Raw genomic sequence first — 16,176 nt, forward strand, 5'->3', positions numbered from 1 at the left:
GGCCGCGCGCGCGCCGAGGAAGCTGAAGCCGGCCAATAAAAGGAAGGCGGGGCATAAGACGTCACTCGTTCGTAAGGGAGGCGGTCTGTGGGTTGGGAAAAAGGGGCGGAGGGGAGGAGGTACGCGCATGCGCGCTCGCTGTTAAGGAAGCGCTATCGCCGTCGCTTTACAAAGGTTGCCCGCGCTTGATTTTGGTTTGAGGGACGGTTGAGAGAGGGAAGCGGCTGGGTGCTGAGGAAAGAAATAAAAGCCCTTCAGAGTGAATCATGGGACTCGTGAAAACACAAATTCATTCATTAATTAATCAAAAATATATTATATCATTTTATAATATACAGTGTATATTATAATATTTTGTTGTTGTTTAGTCGTTTAGTCGTGTCCGACTCTTCGTGACCCCATGGACCAGAGCACGCCAGGCACTCCTGTCTTCCACTGCCTCCCGCAGTTTAGTCAGACTCATGTTTGTAGCTTCGAAGACACTATCCAACCATCTCGTCCTCTGTCGTCCCCTTCTCCTTGTGCCCTCCATCTTTCCCAACATCAGGGTCTTTTCCAGGGAGTCTTCTCTTCTCATGAGGTGGCCAAAGTATTGGAGCCTGAGCTTCAGGATCTGTCCTTCCAGTGAGCACTCAGGGCTGATTTCCTTCAGAATGGAAAGGTTTGATCTTCTTGCAGTCCATGGGACTCTCAAGAGTCTCCTCCAGCACCATAATTCAAAAGCATCAATTCTTCGACAATCAGCCTTCTTTATGGTCCAGCTCTCACTTCCATACATCACTACTGGGAAAACCATAGCTTTTACTATACGGACCTTTGTTGGCAAGGTGATGTCTCTACTTTTTAAGATGCTGTCTAGGTTGGTCATTGCTTTCCTCCCAAGAAGCAGGCGTCTCTTAATTTCGTGGCTGCTGTCACCATCTGCAGTGATCATGGAACCCAAGAAAGTAAAATCTCTCACTGCCTCCATTTCTTCTCCTTCTATTTGCCAGGAGGTGATGGGACCAGTGGCCATGATCTTCGTTTTTTAATATAATATATACACTGTATATTATAATATACAGTGTGACTGTAGCTGACTCAGGGGAAGTCGCAATGCGAAAAGAACACAACTGAAAATGAAACTTTTTTTCTCTAATGACCTCATAGTGATGATATAACCTTTCAGGGCATTTATTTGCGCTTTGCCCTATGCACAATAAGGCTCAGGGGTCTTGAGCTGAACGGAGTTACATTTGAATAAAAGGCTGAAAATTACAAGAGTGCACTCATTTGTGGTGAAAACGCCATTAAAAAGGGCCCAGAATCTGGAAAGCTGACCATATGGGAATTTTTCAGAGCTAATAGGAGTGCCCACATCTCCGAAACTTTTAGCTGGCTTGCATTGAAAGTTCATTATATGGCCAGTTTGTTGGAAGGGGTTATTGGTTTTGTTTTATTCTCGTATCCGCATGCATTTTGTGTTCTCATGTTGTATTTTTATGTTCTTCAGGTGAAGGGTGGCATATAAATTTAATTAATGATGATGATGAAACATAATAACAAAATGGTACGCCATGCCAATATTCTGTTGGGTTTCCCAATACACAGGTCAGTATTGCAGCTACAAAAAGGCAGGTTTTCAGCTGGTCCCTTAGCTGGTTGATGCATTGATGGTAGCAGCCTTTCTTTTCTGGAAGCGGTTGCCAGGCAACAGCTCCTTCCCAGGTCCACTGAGGAAATGGAGCAGGGCTGAGCGGCTGGAACTTATTCATCCCATGTTAGAACTTCAGCACTCATCAGCTTTATAATATCCCTGCATGTGTCGATCTGGTGCCTAGGGTTGCATTTCAAATTACAGTACAGTGGTGCCCCGCAAGACGAATGCCTCGCAAGACGGAAAACTCGCTAGACGAAAGAGTTTTCCGTTTTGGAGGTGCTTTGCAAAACGAATCTCCTATGGGCTTGCTTCGCAAGACGAAAATGTCTTACGAGTTCCTGCGGGGTTTTTTTCCTTCAACCCCCCCTTTTTCTAAGCCGCTAAGCTGCTTATCCGCTAAGCCGCTAAAAGCCGCTAAAAGCCGCTAATCCGTCAATGGGCTTGCTTCGCAAGACGAAAAAACCGCTAGACGAAGAGACTCGCCGAACGGATTCTTTCCGTCTTGCGAGGCACCACTGTATTTCCATCCACCTACCTCATGGGTAGGGGACGCGGGTGGCGCTGTGGGTTAAACCACAGAACCTAGGACTTGCCAATCCGAAGGTCGGCGGTTCAAATCCTCGGCAGTTCAAATCCCCGTGTCGGGGTGAGCTCCCGTTGCTCGGTCCCTGCTCCTGCCAACCTAGCAGTTCGAAAGCACGTCAAAGTGCAAGTAGATAAATAGGGACCGCTCCGGTGGGAAGGTAAACGGTGTTTCCGTGTGCTGCTCTGGTTCGCCAGAAGCAGCTTAGTCATGCTGGCCACATGACCTGGAAGCTGTCTGCAGACAAACGCCGGCTCCCTCGGCCTATAGAGCGAGATGAGCGTGCAACCAGTCGATCACGACTGGACCTAATGGTCAGGGGTCCCTTTACCTTTACCTCATGGGTGCTGCTATGTGCATCATGCCTAGGTGTGTGTGTATATCTTGGGCCTCTTATAACACAGATGGAAACACGGCTATTTCTGTTCAAATGTGACTTGGGGACCTTTCTTACTGTACGACTGCAGCGCTCCCTTCCCCTGTAAATCGTTGTCCAGCCTATTGAAACTTAAGTCCCCTGCACAATAAATGCACCATTTTGTTCCGTACAGCACCTAGCATATTGTTTTACATACACGTTAGACCAAAAGTAGTCTTGGCAATGTGCAAGTGCTGGATTCTGTTCAGTCATGAGTTTGCTAAGGGGAGAGAATAATACTTAGGAAAGACAGCCAATGGGCATAGGGCAACTTTCGAAACTGGAAGCAAGTTAAAACCCTATTCGTTAACCTCTTTGGATCACATAAGCCTAACATGGGGCTGTTGGAGTAAAATAAGATTATGCCACTCTGATCATTTTAGAAGACGCTGAAGCACAAGAACGTGACAAATCGATGATTTGCCTGCCTGCCAGTATTTACTCAGCTCTTTCTTCTGAAGTTACATCTCCAATCAATGTCTCTTTTATACGCGACTAAGACATGTTCTCTCAGGAGAGAAAAGCAAAGTGTTCCAGGTAATTGCATCTTAACAGCAGAAGAACATTATACTTAATGTTTGTGGATACTGGTTGAGGCAGGAGTTACCAAGTAACTGTTGCACATATTTTCATATGTGACAACAAAAGGGAATAATATTTTTCATGGAACATCTCAACAAAGGTTATAGGAAATATAGGGTAAAAATAAATAAGCTGTAACTATTGGCATTTATATAACACTTTGTGGGAGCAATTCTGTGCACAAGAATCTGGTGTAAAGCAAGCTGGTGTAAATTAAGCTAGCATAAAGTTACACCAGATCCAAATGCTATTCAGCAGTAGAGCTGCTGTTCTGCCTAAGCCTGGCAAACGGAAAACAAGCCTTTAAAAATGTTGTGTGTTGGGTTGCTAGGTCACATGACCAAGCTGAGTTGGGAATCAGTCAGCTGAGACAGAGATCTACTGCAGCCTAAGCTCCTCCTCCTGGTGGATCTTGCCTTAGGATTGTCCTCTATACGTATGAAATGTGTTAGGATTTTTGTCTCATTTAGTCCCACAACAACCATGTGAAGTACTGGTAGTTTATGTTGGCTGTGAGATAGTTTGATAATTAAACAAAAGGCACTCATTGAACTTTATAACAAAAACTGCAACAGAAAATCCTGATTTGGATTGTGGCCAGGGTATAGCAGTATATTAATAATAATAATACCATGGTGTATGTATGTGTAAGCCTTTCCCCTGTGCTGTGGCCCTGTCCAAATCAATATTGTCTGTTTCCTCCTCTGTGACTAACATCAGTAACAGTAGCCAATGTAGACTGGAGCCTCAGCATAAGGGAAGGCTATTGCCTAAAATGATTTTGAAAGGATTCTATTTACTTACTAACATTGTTATATATGCCAAGTGCTTCCTCTGTGTATTTTTCAGCCACGGGCACATTCTTACGGCTTTCTTACTGCTTGAATACTAAGAAGTATATCAGATTGCAGCACAGAGCAGAAAACTGAATTAAAGGGTAATGTAATTTTAATTTTCATGCATTCTGACTAATCTGTTGCAATTAAGGGCATAATTAAAATCTAATTATATAAAATTTATTCCTATACTTTAAATGCTTTATTTTTCACTGTACCATTTTGGAGTGCTATATTAGTATTCCAAGCATTTGTGCTTCTAATTATTTTCATACAATTACTTCGGTAAAATGAAACCTATGTGTTACATTCAAACAGTTGTTGATATAAAAGCCTGAAGTACATGGTGTAGTTATATTACATTCTAGCAGCCATATATTCCAGAAGTAATGAAGGTACATATATCTAAGTAATGACTCTTAATTTCAGGGTTGTGGGTTCAAGCCCCATGTAGTGCAAAAGATTCCTACATTGCAGAGGGTTGGACTTGATTATCCTTTTCTTCCCTCCCAACTCTTCAATTCTATGATTCTATACTAGGAATTTCTATGATCTCATTTAGTTTTAGCAATGCTACAGCCTTAGAAACTCCAAGACCATTTACTAGTGTCATATAAAGGTAAAGGGACCCCTGACCATTAGGTCCAGTTGTGACTGACTCTGGGGTTGCGGCGCTCATCTTGCTTTATTGGCCGAGGGAGCCGGCGTACAGCTTCCGGGTCATGTGGCCAGCATGACTAAGCCGCTTCTGGCGAACCAGAGCAGCGTATGGAAATGCCGTTTACCTTCCCGCCGGAGCGGTACCTATTTATCTACTTGCACTTGGATGTGCTTTCGAACTGCTAGGTGGGCAGGAGCAGGGACCGAGCAACGGGAGCTCGCCCCATTGTGGGGATTCAAACCGCCGAACTTCTGATCGGCAAGTCCTAGGCTCTGTGGTTTAACGCACAGTGCCACCCGCGTTTGCTGTAATTTAGCAATGTCAATGCAGGCAGTGGGATCTGCCCTATATCTTCTGCTGTGAAGCAGATGCAAATCATTCATTTAGATTCTCTGCAATCTCTTTATCATCTTTTAGCACAGCTTTCACTCTCTTGCCATCCCATGGAATGCAAAGTACCAGCTTCCAGCTGCTCCAGCTTCTTCATTTCCTTGGCATTTTTTTAAGGAACTGTAAGGGTGGGGGCAGTTGAAAGGGCACACACTAGGCAGGTGCCAAACTGGTTTCAGGGGCATATCTAACATGTAGGCTTTGTCTGATGTATGCTCAGGGCTTCATCTCTTTCAACTGCTACATATAGCAGTTATTTTCTATTGCTATTTTATTCCCCTCTGACCACCTATAATTAATTTCTTTTCATTTGCTTTGTGTTAGCCCTCTCTTCTCCAAGCTGTGTTCTCATTTATTGATTTTGCGGGGCTATTATCTTTATAAAGAAAGACTATACAATATAAAAGTGACAACATTAATATTAGGGTGTTTTTTTTTTTAATACCTACCTATGCAGTGGGTAATCAAGATAGAAGTGTAATTGTACATTTTTCTTCTTTGCCAGCCATCCTTCCAAATTAGCTGACTTAAAAGTAAACTATATGCTGTAATTTGCTGGGAAGGAAATGAAATGGGCAGTCTGACTTTTATTCCATTTAGGTTTGATTAAGCATGGCAGTGTAGTCCCAGGTGATTGAAAAATAATTATCCAATTTCTGGCTGCACGCTCAGAGCAATACTCAGGTTTTCAGTGTTCATACTGGCAATTTAGTTGCCAAAGGATTTTGCCGTTTATGATTTAATTAAAGATCTCTAAGCTGTACTCTGTTCTCATTTATATTGGTACAAAACATCTGGGCAGTGGAGTTCTCAGTGCATAAAGCAGCATCAGTAAAAGTGAACTAAAGCAAAAATTCAGAGAACTTAAAGCAGTATGTTTTGAATTATGGGGGCTGCATGATCTTGCGCTGCAGCAAAGATGGCCTCCACTGTGCCGCTGCTTGTACATGTGCAAGCTAGCTAGTACTTTGACAGCTCACCAGCCTATGTCTGGGCTATAAAACAATTTGCATTCATGTTGCTACCCTTAACAGCAACAGTTAACAGACAGGTAAAGGCACTGAGCAGTTCTCAGGATGCTGATGACTTTTTTGAAGTATGGCATCCATTTCTAACTTTCTCAAATGAAAACAATATGGTCTGGCATCCACCACATACACATGGCTGGCTACTGAACAATGCACTCCATTGTTGAAACCATCTTGTCCTACTTGAGTGTGTGCAATTTGTTACTGTGTTGGAGGGATTTAATTTTGTAGCATGTATTTACTGAAACATCTTTAAAACTAACACCCCCCTACAGATTGGTGGATTGGGCTGGTCTCAAGTAACATACTCCGGAGTTCACTTCTGAACCAAATTCCATTTTGGAGGATGAGTAGTAGCCTATCACAGGATGTATCTGTGTGTAGTAAATGCTTTTTAAAGATTCTAGTTGCATGTGTTTTTTTAAAGGAAAGGACTTCTTCACCTTTATTAGTTGTTCAAAGGAGGGAATTTCCCGCAGGTGTAGCATGTCCTCTATTTTGTCTGGCTTCTTGACACAAAATTCACATAAAGCCAAAGCACTGTGAGGCACACTTCCCTGGAGTAAGCCAGCTGCAAACTTAATAGAGTGAATGTGCATGCAATAATGCCTAGATAGACCTCAGATAGCTGTGATTTTGATTTAAGTTCTTTTTTTCCCTGCTCCAATATTGTTTGCAAATAATATGGAAATGCTAAACCTGTGCTATATTTCAGTTTAGTTTCACTATATCCCATTATTAGTTTCAAACACCAAAGTGTGCCTCTGATTACAGCCCTGATTCTAGATAACAGCATGAGGCTTAGTTTGGCATGTGGTTTAATTTGCGCCAGGGTTTAGCTCAATGCTGTTTTTCAGAGACAAACTTTGGCCCGCATATGTGAAGTAAAAATACAGTGAGTCTGAGGATAACACATACTTCCACACTTCCTAACAGAGACTCAGAGTGGTAGAGTTGGAAGGGGCCATACAGTCCAACCTCCCACAATGCAGGAATCTGAGTTAAAGTATATGGTCACCATTGAGGAACAATTCATTCAAGCATGTCTAGCCATAATAGGGCATGCACTCCAGCAATAGAATATCATTTACAAACTGGGTGGCCATGAAGACAATCTACAAATCCTGTGACTCTGAAAGATGCCCATCATTTAATCGCAATCGCCTGCAGATCAACAAGCAGCTAAGTTAAGCTTCTCTGCTTGACCAGCTGCACCAAAGGAAGGCAGGGGGAAAGAAAGCTTTCTGGGCCTGAGATAATGACTTTTAGATACATTTGAGCTCAGCGCGTCTTGCTTTACATAGAGTCTTCAACTCTGTACAGTACTTAAGTTAGGATTGTAGTGGTACCATTTCTAAGGCACTGACTGAAATAGTTGCAGCTTTCCCCTGGGCATTATCCATCGAAGTTGCCAAAAGCAGGAGAGGAAGGAAAAAGGGGGAGCTGCCTCAGGAACAGCTTCCTGTGGCGAAGAGAGGGCTGCCTCTGACATTTCATTTCCTCCCTGCGCCAGGGAGCAGCCCAAACGGAGTCTTACTACTGCTCGGCAACGCCACTTATGAGGAGGGGGAACTCCCGGTGGGCGTGGCGGGGCCAAGCCTCCTGCAAGCCCAAAGCATTCTAGGACTCCTTCAAGTCCGGATTCGAAGGGGCGCTTCCCCCTTTTACTTCTCACCCCCCGCCCCCGCCGCATACACACCCCGAGGAAAGGGTTAGGCACGCTCCCCCGCCCGAGACTGCGAGAGAAACAGCTACGTGCTTTGTAGCCTGTGGCGAATGTCTTTCCTGACTGGTTCCTGTGGGAGGTCCCGCCCCGCCCCACACTTCCCCGAGGGTAGGGAGGGAGCGCAGGAGGCAGGGAAAAGGGGGCGCGCCCCCTTCGCCCAGCGCGCCACGGGCTTTCGCGAGCAGCCTCGCAACTGCGACAAAACGACCCTGCTTGGAAAGCGGACCGGACCCCCCGACGGCCGCCGCTCGGATGGAAACTTAAGCAGAGAGGGCGGAAGCCCCGGACTCGGCCGAGAGCGAGCGAGGCGCCGCGTCGGCGTCATGCTATGGAGAGCAGGGGTCCCGCGGTGCTGGGCTTGCTAGCTTCCTTCGGCGAGCGCCCGGCGGCTGAGGAGGTCGCCTCGGCTGCGCCATGGCGAGCGTCGGGCAGCGCGGAGGCGGGAGGAGGCGGCGGCGGCGCCGTCGAGCGGGACTGCGCGGGGGAGAAGAAGAAGGAGCTTCCCGACGAGGCGCTTCTGGAGTTGCGCCGCCGCCACGGGCGCTCGCTCTCCCTGCCCGCCAGCCCGACGCTGGCGGCCGCGCGGCTCTTCCCGCGGGGCCGCCTCGAGGGGGACAGTGACGGCGACCAGGACGAGGACGGAGGGGGGGCGTCGGCGTCGGGGGGCGGCAGCGGCAACTGCTGCACCAAGTGCAAGAAGCGGGTGCAGTTTGCCGACTCGCTGGGCTTGTGCCTGGCCAGCGTGAAGCACTTCAGCGCCGCCGAGGAGCCGCAGGTGCCGCCCGCCGTCCTGTCCCGCCTGCAGAGCTTCCCCATGCGCCAGAAGGACTTCGAGGAGTTCAGCGCCGCCCTGGCGGGCCTGGGCGCTTGCGCCGCGCCGGCCTTGCGCCCGCTGCACTTGCCTCAGGCGCTCGAGTTGGCGCCGCCGCCCGACGGGCCCGGGCGGCTGCAGGGCCAGCGCGTGTGCCTGGAGGAGGCTACGGGCACGGCTCTGGCCGGGGCCCCCACAGACGTGCGCGGCGTGGTGAGGGTGCTCAGCTGCCCGGGCCCCAAAGAAGTGACGGTGCGCTACACGTTCAACGAGTGGCTCTCCTTCTTGGACACCCCCGCGGCGCCGCTGCCCCCGCCGCCCGCGGACCCCCCGGAGCCCTGCAGCCCCGTCGAGCGCTACCAGTTCACCCTGTGCCTCCCGCCCGGTCTGCAAGAGGGCACGGCCGTGCATTTCGCCATCTGCTACCGCAGCCAGCAGGGCGAGTACTGGGATAACAACGGCGGGGCCAATTACACCCTGAGCAGCCCGGAAAAATCCGCGCCTCCCTTTTATTGACACCGACGAGGCGCCCGTCAGCTTGCTTTCCTCGGTTGCCAGAGAAGCTCGGAGCAAGAAGCCAGCTGTGCTTTGCCTCGCACCGCGTGCTTTACAGCCTTCCGAGCCCCGCGACATCCAGGAACTGCCATCACCTTGCCTTTGTGCCTTCCACCCCAATCCTTTGGAAAGCGGATCGGGGTGGCCAACTGTGCCTTTGCACTTACCTTAGCCTCGCTGCAGCCAGCCTAGTTCAAGTTGGAGCAAAGGAGAAGCCTTGTAGGGCGTCAAGTGAGAAGGAAATGTGGAAATCAGGGCCTGACAATGGGAGAGAGAAGGACAAAGCAGCAACCTGAATGTTAACTGCTTTCTGCTCCAGGCAAACACTGATATGACCTGGTGTCTATAACTGGGGGAGTGACTGATGCTGTGAAACATCCCTTTTTTGTGGAGGGAAGTATGCCCCTCGAGCCAGAGAGTGGAGTTTCTGGAAGCTTGCAAGAGGTGGGGTGGGGGACCATTTCTGACCTGTGCCTTCCGTTATTCTTGTACAGGAAATGACCTGTGAAAGCCAAGAAGGATGCAATTGAATTACAGAAGTCTCTCTGAGAACCAAGCAAACAGAGCTGTTCAAAATACACATGCACAGCTGAGTACTTCCCTGTTACAACTTGAATACCGAGCCTTTTCTTTACACTAATAAACTAGACGCACTTTGTCTTCCACCAAAGGGATAATGTGCTCTTATTTTTGTAACACAGCTGAGGACCTTTTGGCAGAAATCTTAACAGATATTGGCCAGGGGCTTGACGAAGAGGGGTTTTTTTTTGGTCTGTTTTTGAAAAAGGGAACTTTTGTGGCTACTTGTTTGTTGTTTTTGCTTGCACTGGTGATTTTAGTCTTGGTTCCAGTCACATAGCATGTTAACAAATTATCACTTAAAGCACATCATCACATGTGGGCTTTCAAGGTCTAAGAAGGTGTGAAATGTCTGTCTACTAGAAAATCCACACTGGGATGTAATAGCCCTTTACGAAAGGTGTTAAGAGTTCTGTGACCAAATGAAAATGAAGTCAGAGCTCCAGAACTTGCTGTAGCTGTGTAGAAGAGGGAATTTCGGCAGGTTTGGGTTTTCCTGCTGAAATTCATCCTTCTCCACAACTATTGGAAGTTCTGGAGGCCCGCCTTCCTTTGTATCCAATCCCGCTTATGTTTGCTCCCTGCTTCTGGCTGGATTGTAGCCGCTGCCAACACACAGAATTGAGGTTTTTGCAAACTGTGGACACACACGTCAGGGTTTTGCAAAAGTTGATGCATGCATGTGGTGGCGGCAGCTGCATGTATCTAGCTGGTAGTGAGGAAGGCAAGCAGGATTAAATAATAATAATCCTTAGCTGGACTACTGCATAGCTGTTGTGTGGATCATCATCCTTGGTGTGTGCAGATTGACTACTAGGTGCTTTAAAAATGCAAACCCACTCAGTATTCCTGAAGCTTCTCTTGAGATGACATACCTGTGGCAATAGCTGCTGAGAGAGCAAGCAACTTTCATGTGTGATCCTCTTCCTCTGGATGTCCCATCTCTGTAACTTGGTTGAGTCCTTTGAAGGGCTTCTTACTTTGAAACTTAATGCACTTTTGCAACCCTAAATGGTTAAATAAAGCCCCAACAAACACAAAAGCTAGCTGCAGCCTTGCTACAACTCAGGCTGTGAAGTGTTTAGTAGGAGCAATCATTCTGGGAAATTAGCTGCTAAAACAGGAACAACTTGATGACCACTTAATTGGTGTCTTTGGGACTACTATTAACTAAAGTGGCCGCTGAATAGCACCTTTAGAAGCCTGTCTAGCAGTCAAATTGTATTAAGGTCTCCTCTCCAGTCATGATAAAATGCTCTAATGACTAAAAGTGACAATTAATTGATTTGCCTTTCAAGGGCAAACTCATTTCTTAGCATGCTCTTTCTTACAGTAGTCACTTTCTAAAACTTGGAATGGTAGGCTCTTTTCTGCCTAGGATTTGGGGAAAATATTGCTGGCACCATTTCCGATATTTGTACTATTCTTCACCCTTCATAAGGGTGTCAACCTTAGCATTCTCTTCTCAAGTAAGGTGACTCAGTAGGTCAGTAGTATGAAACATCTGCCGTGTTGTACCTTGAGGGATCCTGTATGGGTTTGTATGAATGCAGTAGACTGGCATACCCTCCAAGGTGAAGGGAGATGTGAGCAGGGGTAAACTTTGCAGAGCCATGTTTGGGTTTATATATGCCTCACTTTGTCCAGTTGCAGCACTGTGCAACCACAACTTATATAATGAAGCATCACCTTAAAGGTTGCTTTAGGAATGTATCTCTAGGAGATTAAGGGACACTTAGCATTGTAATGAACATGGGGTTTGTGGTGTGCACACATCAGTCTAAAGGTCTTGCCCAGGCATGGCTCCCAAGCGCCACACATGCAGTGTGTTTTCAGAAGCTTGTCCCTAATTAAGTTTTATTCCCGCGACACTGCTCTTCCCTGTTGTGTATGTAGCAGTTGATAATTCCTTAGCTCAGTGGTACGCAATTGGTGGCCTGTGGACCCCAAGAGGTCCACTTAACCACCCACCTAGGGTGTGGTTTGTCGCACCATTCACATAACAAAACCTATCACAGAGGTATCAAAATTTTCAAAAGTAAGGGGTCCATGGCTTGGCTTTTGAAAAACAGGCGGCCCACAGTACTTAGTTGATTGAGAACCATTGCCCTAGCTGCTTCTTGGTGCACCAGTTACGCAGAACATAATCCTCCTGGGCTTAATATAACTTTACAAAATAATAATTTGGATTCTTGTTTGGAAATTTTATGATGTGTTTAAAGTGTTAAATGGCTGCTCTTCCCCCTTCATTTTTTATTTTTTAAACGGAGAAGCTGACTGTGACTCCTACTGTAACCTTGGACTCTGCAGTTGATAACTGTTGGGGACAAAAGTTAAAATGTAGTTGAAGCCTTCCAGTTGCAGGGCAGTGGGACAGAAGTATAGGGTGTCTCTGTGTACATGCCAAGAGCAACACTGCCTTTCAGTGTACTTCGAAAAATACTGCTTTTCTCCAGCTAGAGTAGCAGTTTTCTCAACATTTTGGAAGAACTTGTTCTGGTCACTTTTTTTTTACTATATTGCAGATGCAGAGAAATCCTGTGGGGTTTCTATTTTTCTTTTAAAACTAGTTTCCAAAATGTATTAAATTAAACGTAGCAATGAATAAGCAAGCACGAGTGCACAAATTCTCCTGAACACCACACGTTCCTTTTCCTTGGATAAAAAACTGATACCATGCCAAAGAGCCCGCAGTGAGTCATAATGGGGTCAGCATAAACTTTGACGCTCCTACCACCTTAAGTGGTAAAGATGCTAGGTCGTGGGGGATGGGGGAGAATATATATATTTTCCCATGGGATAATTTTTTTGTATACCTGAGAGCCAGTGGAAGACATAGCTGAGTGTTTTGTTTAGGAAATGTGATACCTTTTTTTAAAACCCCACAGGGCTTGACTAAGCACTTTTAGAAATGTAAAATTAGGTAGCCTTTGACTTCTTGCCAGCTCTGGTGACCTAGGGTGCCTTTTCCTCTGCCCCCCAAGGTTTATTTCCATAAACTATTGGGGGGGGGGGGGAGAAACTACCGGTAGTTCTTGCCTGAGATATTCAGAGGGAATGAACAGAGCTGTTAGCCGATATGTCAGAACTGAAAACTGTCTTGAACAAGATCATTCGCAGCAAGCAAGGAGCAAATCTCTAGCATGCTATTCTGGCCAAAACTGGTAAGAACTGGTTTTGCACACTGTAGAGTTCCTCCTGTATTTGCTGTGAATAATCTTGTTGGAACAGCATTCAGAGGAGACCGAGGGCCCGGAGATATCTGGAATTGTGCACAGTATTCTAAATATGGATTGCATTCTGCGTGTAAATGATCACCCTCTCCTTCCAGAGGAATGTCAAATATGCTTCTGTTTTTAGTGCCTTTAGAGGAATATGGGGAAGGGTGAGTTGGGTGGGTGAGTTTTTTTGTTTCTGTTAGACGTGCTGGAGGAATTCTCTCGGTTGCTTTAATAAGCAAGAATTGTAAACCTTGATGAATAAAAATGCCTTTTCCTGTGAGTTAATGAGGTTGTTTGTCTGCTACATATGACTACATCAATTTTTGTCTTCAGTGTAATCTTTCTTGTGTGTATATCTATCCCATAACTGCTGTACAAACATAACCAGATTGTAGAGGAGAGGAGAGGAGATTTTCAAGCACCACAACCCTTTGTTCAATAAAAGGCTTATTGGGTTGGCAGCCTTAGATGTTTCTTTTAAATGGGACTCAAATTAAGCAAAGGTTTTGTTTGCTTTCATTTGCTTTTACCCAAGATGGTTGGTTCTTATTTTCTTAAGTTAGGACTTCGGTGTTAACAGATGTTGAGACACAGAATGAAATAATGTGACCAATAAACTTCTGCCCCTTCTCTATGCCTGAGTTTGCCAAATTTCCCAAGCATACTGTCTAGTTCCTAAAAGTACATCTCAGGCTCTTTGACTCTTCTGAAATTTGGAGATGCCATTTTAAAAGAAGTTAACTCTTAAATGTTTACTCCTTTAATGTTTTCCTTTTTTTTGGCAGGTACAGTTCCAGATGTCTGCATTTTGAGTGCTAGCAGAGCTTACTCTCAACTTTGCTAGTGCGTACCAGGTCTGGAAACAATAAGAGGTTCTGCAGCCATCTGGATTAAAATAAGAAAGAAAAGGAAAATGTGTATTAAGCCAAAACAAATATTGTATATTAAAACTGGGTTCTAAAAGATACTGCAGCTGGTTAAAATTTTATTTGAAGTAAGAGGCACCATATAAGTGTGTGTCCTGCAGATGTCCTGAAGCTAAAAGTGCCTTCAGGGAAGTGCCTTCATTTATCAAAAACAAAAGAAAATGCAAAACTAGAGAGACATGCCAGGCGTTTACCCAGAAACTATTAATTTTCTGTCATGGTATCATGTCAAAGTAGAGGTTAAGCTGAAAATGGTGATAGCAGTAGGAATGAAGAGGCAAGTGAAAAGCATTATAAATTAGCTTTAGTGTTCGCCTTTAGGTGCAGGGTTGCTTCTATTTTAAACAACTAGATTTGTTTATTTTACAACGCTTAAGGTTGAGTGCAATTTGCACATCAATTGTAATCTGATCTTGGCCATGTGTATGAAAGTGACAGGCAAAACTGCTGAATATAGTTAGGACTGTGTAAATCGACTTACGGCTTTTTATGCGTTTCTGGTGTGGCTTTCTGTGCCACTCGCCATTATCACAATGTCAGCAGCATATGGTAAGAAGGAAGAGAAATAAAAATGGATGCTAAACATCTTAGTTTGGGGTGGAACATGGGATCTTCTGGCTTATGTAGAATCTCCATCTGCCCAAGTAAGCATGTAGGAATGATGTTCAGTTGATTGAAACCATTGATCGCACTACTCGTACAAGCAAACTATTGGTGGTTGCGTTCGGATATCAGCCTTCCAGGGCCGTCTTGCCTATAGGTGCTAGGGGTGCGGGGCTCCCGGGTGCTGGGCTCTCAGGGGCAACAGGCCGAGAATCGAGTCCGAGGAAGAGCCCGCCCATCGGTCAGAGCGCTGTGGTGGGCTCTTCTGTTGTGGGTGGCTCTGTGCTGTGAGTTAAGGGGCCAGCAAGGCACTGAGGCGGCCGGCCGGCTCCGCCCTCCTGCGCGCCTGGGACTGGGCAACTTGGGGGGGGGGGAGGCGGGGCGCCGGGCAGATCTTTGCACCCTGGGACCGCATATGCTTAAGACAGCCCTGCAGCCTTCAAGGAAGGCTTCTAGGATACCATTAACTTGCAGAACATCACCTTCTTCAGGTAAATCCATTCTGTCTGATGAACGGTAGACACAATAATATACGAGCTGGCTTTGTCACTCTTCCCTAAGCTGCCCTACGTGTGCCTGCCTGGAAACTGCAATTACGCTTGTCTGGAGGAGGTTCTGCGATGCCTGCTTTGTAGAGGAGTCATGTAACTTGCATGGTGGAGCTGCTTAGGTGCAATAGTTAAGAAGCCTTTGTTTTTTGTAATTCCTTTAGAAGCATGGCTAATTCTGTGTCACGAGATCCGTCTGGCTGAATGCTGGTAGCCACGCTGTAGGAACTCGAGCCTCTGTAATTAGTATAGGTCTGTATGACACAAGACGAAACCTATTGAATGCAGCTTGGTGGCCATGAATGCATGCCAAGTGCAGTACACACGCAGGTTTACTTAGCCCTGGGTATTGTGCCAAGCACGGTTGGTGGATCAGAAATTCTTTGGAACATTCCCATAAATCTAGCAATTGTGGACATGGCCTATGAGGTTTAACCTGCTTTCTTAAAGGCTCTCCATGCCTTTTTTTGATTGGACTCTCAAGCGCAAGGGAGCAATCTGGTGTCTACAGATGTAGCAGATTGTTAATCATGTTTGCTAGTAAAAAGCCTGGATGTTTTTGTAAGTTTCAGAAAATTGTTGCGTTCTTTTGACCTTTGAAATAGCAAATAGCCTAATTTTGGTGCCTGACATTTCAGCAGAGATTCGGACTCGATAAGGAGGCTGATAGGATCAGCAATATGTTCGAAGCAACTCCTTCCCTTCTCCCATCCCCTCGCCACTACCTTTGTACAGTGCTTATCAATTGATGAACAAACTGGAACATTTCTTGTTGCTGTAAACAGGGGGCTGGGGGGGGAAAATCTCTTCCTTATATGTCTATAAAGAAACCAAATTTCTGGTGTCAACTAGTATGATGATCCAAGAGCTTGGGGAAGGAGGGCGAAGCATTGATTAAAAACAATGCACTTGAATGCTTCATTGAAGAATAAGGGCTGAATGCGGTGCTACAGTCAAACTTGCTTCTAGTGGTTGTTTCATAATCTTGTGCAGCTTCTAGATCCCCAGCTGAAGTGAGAGCGCTACTTATAATACATAACACAGTATATTTTCACAAGGTCCAATGGTGT

General features: G+C 45.9%; 1 protein-coding gene and 1 long non-coding RNA gene across 6 annotated transcripts; both read left to right on the forward strand.

Moving 5' to 3' along the window:
• Positions 1 to 6: 6 nt before the first annotated feature.
• On the forward strand, positions 7 to 16,064 carry LOC310767216. 5 transcript variants are annotated; one of them, XR_014550753.1, is made up of 5 exons: positions 141 to 174; positions 1,493 to 1,590; positions 3,024 to 3,177; positions 4,072 to 4,159; positions 6,413 to 6,539. It is a non-coding gene; the product is annotated as an uncharacterized lncRNA (long non-coding RNA). The 5 variants fall into 5 exon arrangements; XR_014550751.1 differs by lacking the exons at positions 141 to 174; positions 1,493 to 1,590 and adding an exon at positions 7 to 71; XR_014550752.1 differs by lacking the exon at positions 1,493 to 1,590 and having other exon boundaries at positions 137 to 174.
• PPP1R3G (protein phosphatase 1 regulatory subunit 3G) lies at positions 7,766 to 13,490 on the forward strand. Its single transcript, XM_083624054.1, has one exon. The coding sequence runs from the start codon at positions 8,192 to 8,194 to the stop codon at positions 9,188 to 9,190; it is 999 nt and encodes a 332-aa protein (XP_083480180.1). The 5' UTR covers positions 7,766 to 8,191; the 3' UTR covers positions 9,191 to 13,490.
• Positions 16,065 to 16,176: the final 112 nt, after the last annotated feature.

The sequence above is a fragment of the Podarcis filfolensis genome, assembly GCF_964270895.1.
Source record: "Podarcis filfolensis genome assembly, chromosome: 7".
Classification (NCBI taxonomy): domain Eukaryota; kingdom Metazoa; phylum Chordata; class Lepidosauria; order Squamata; family Lacertidae; genus Podarcis; species Podarcis filfolensis.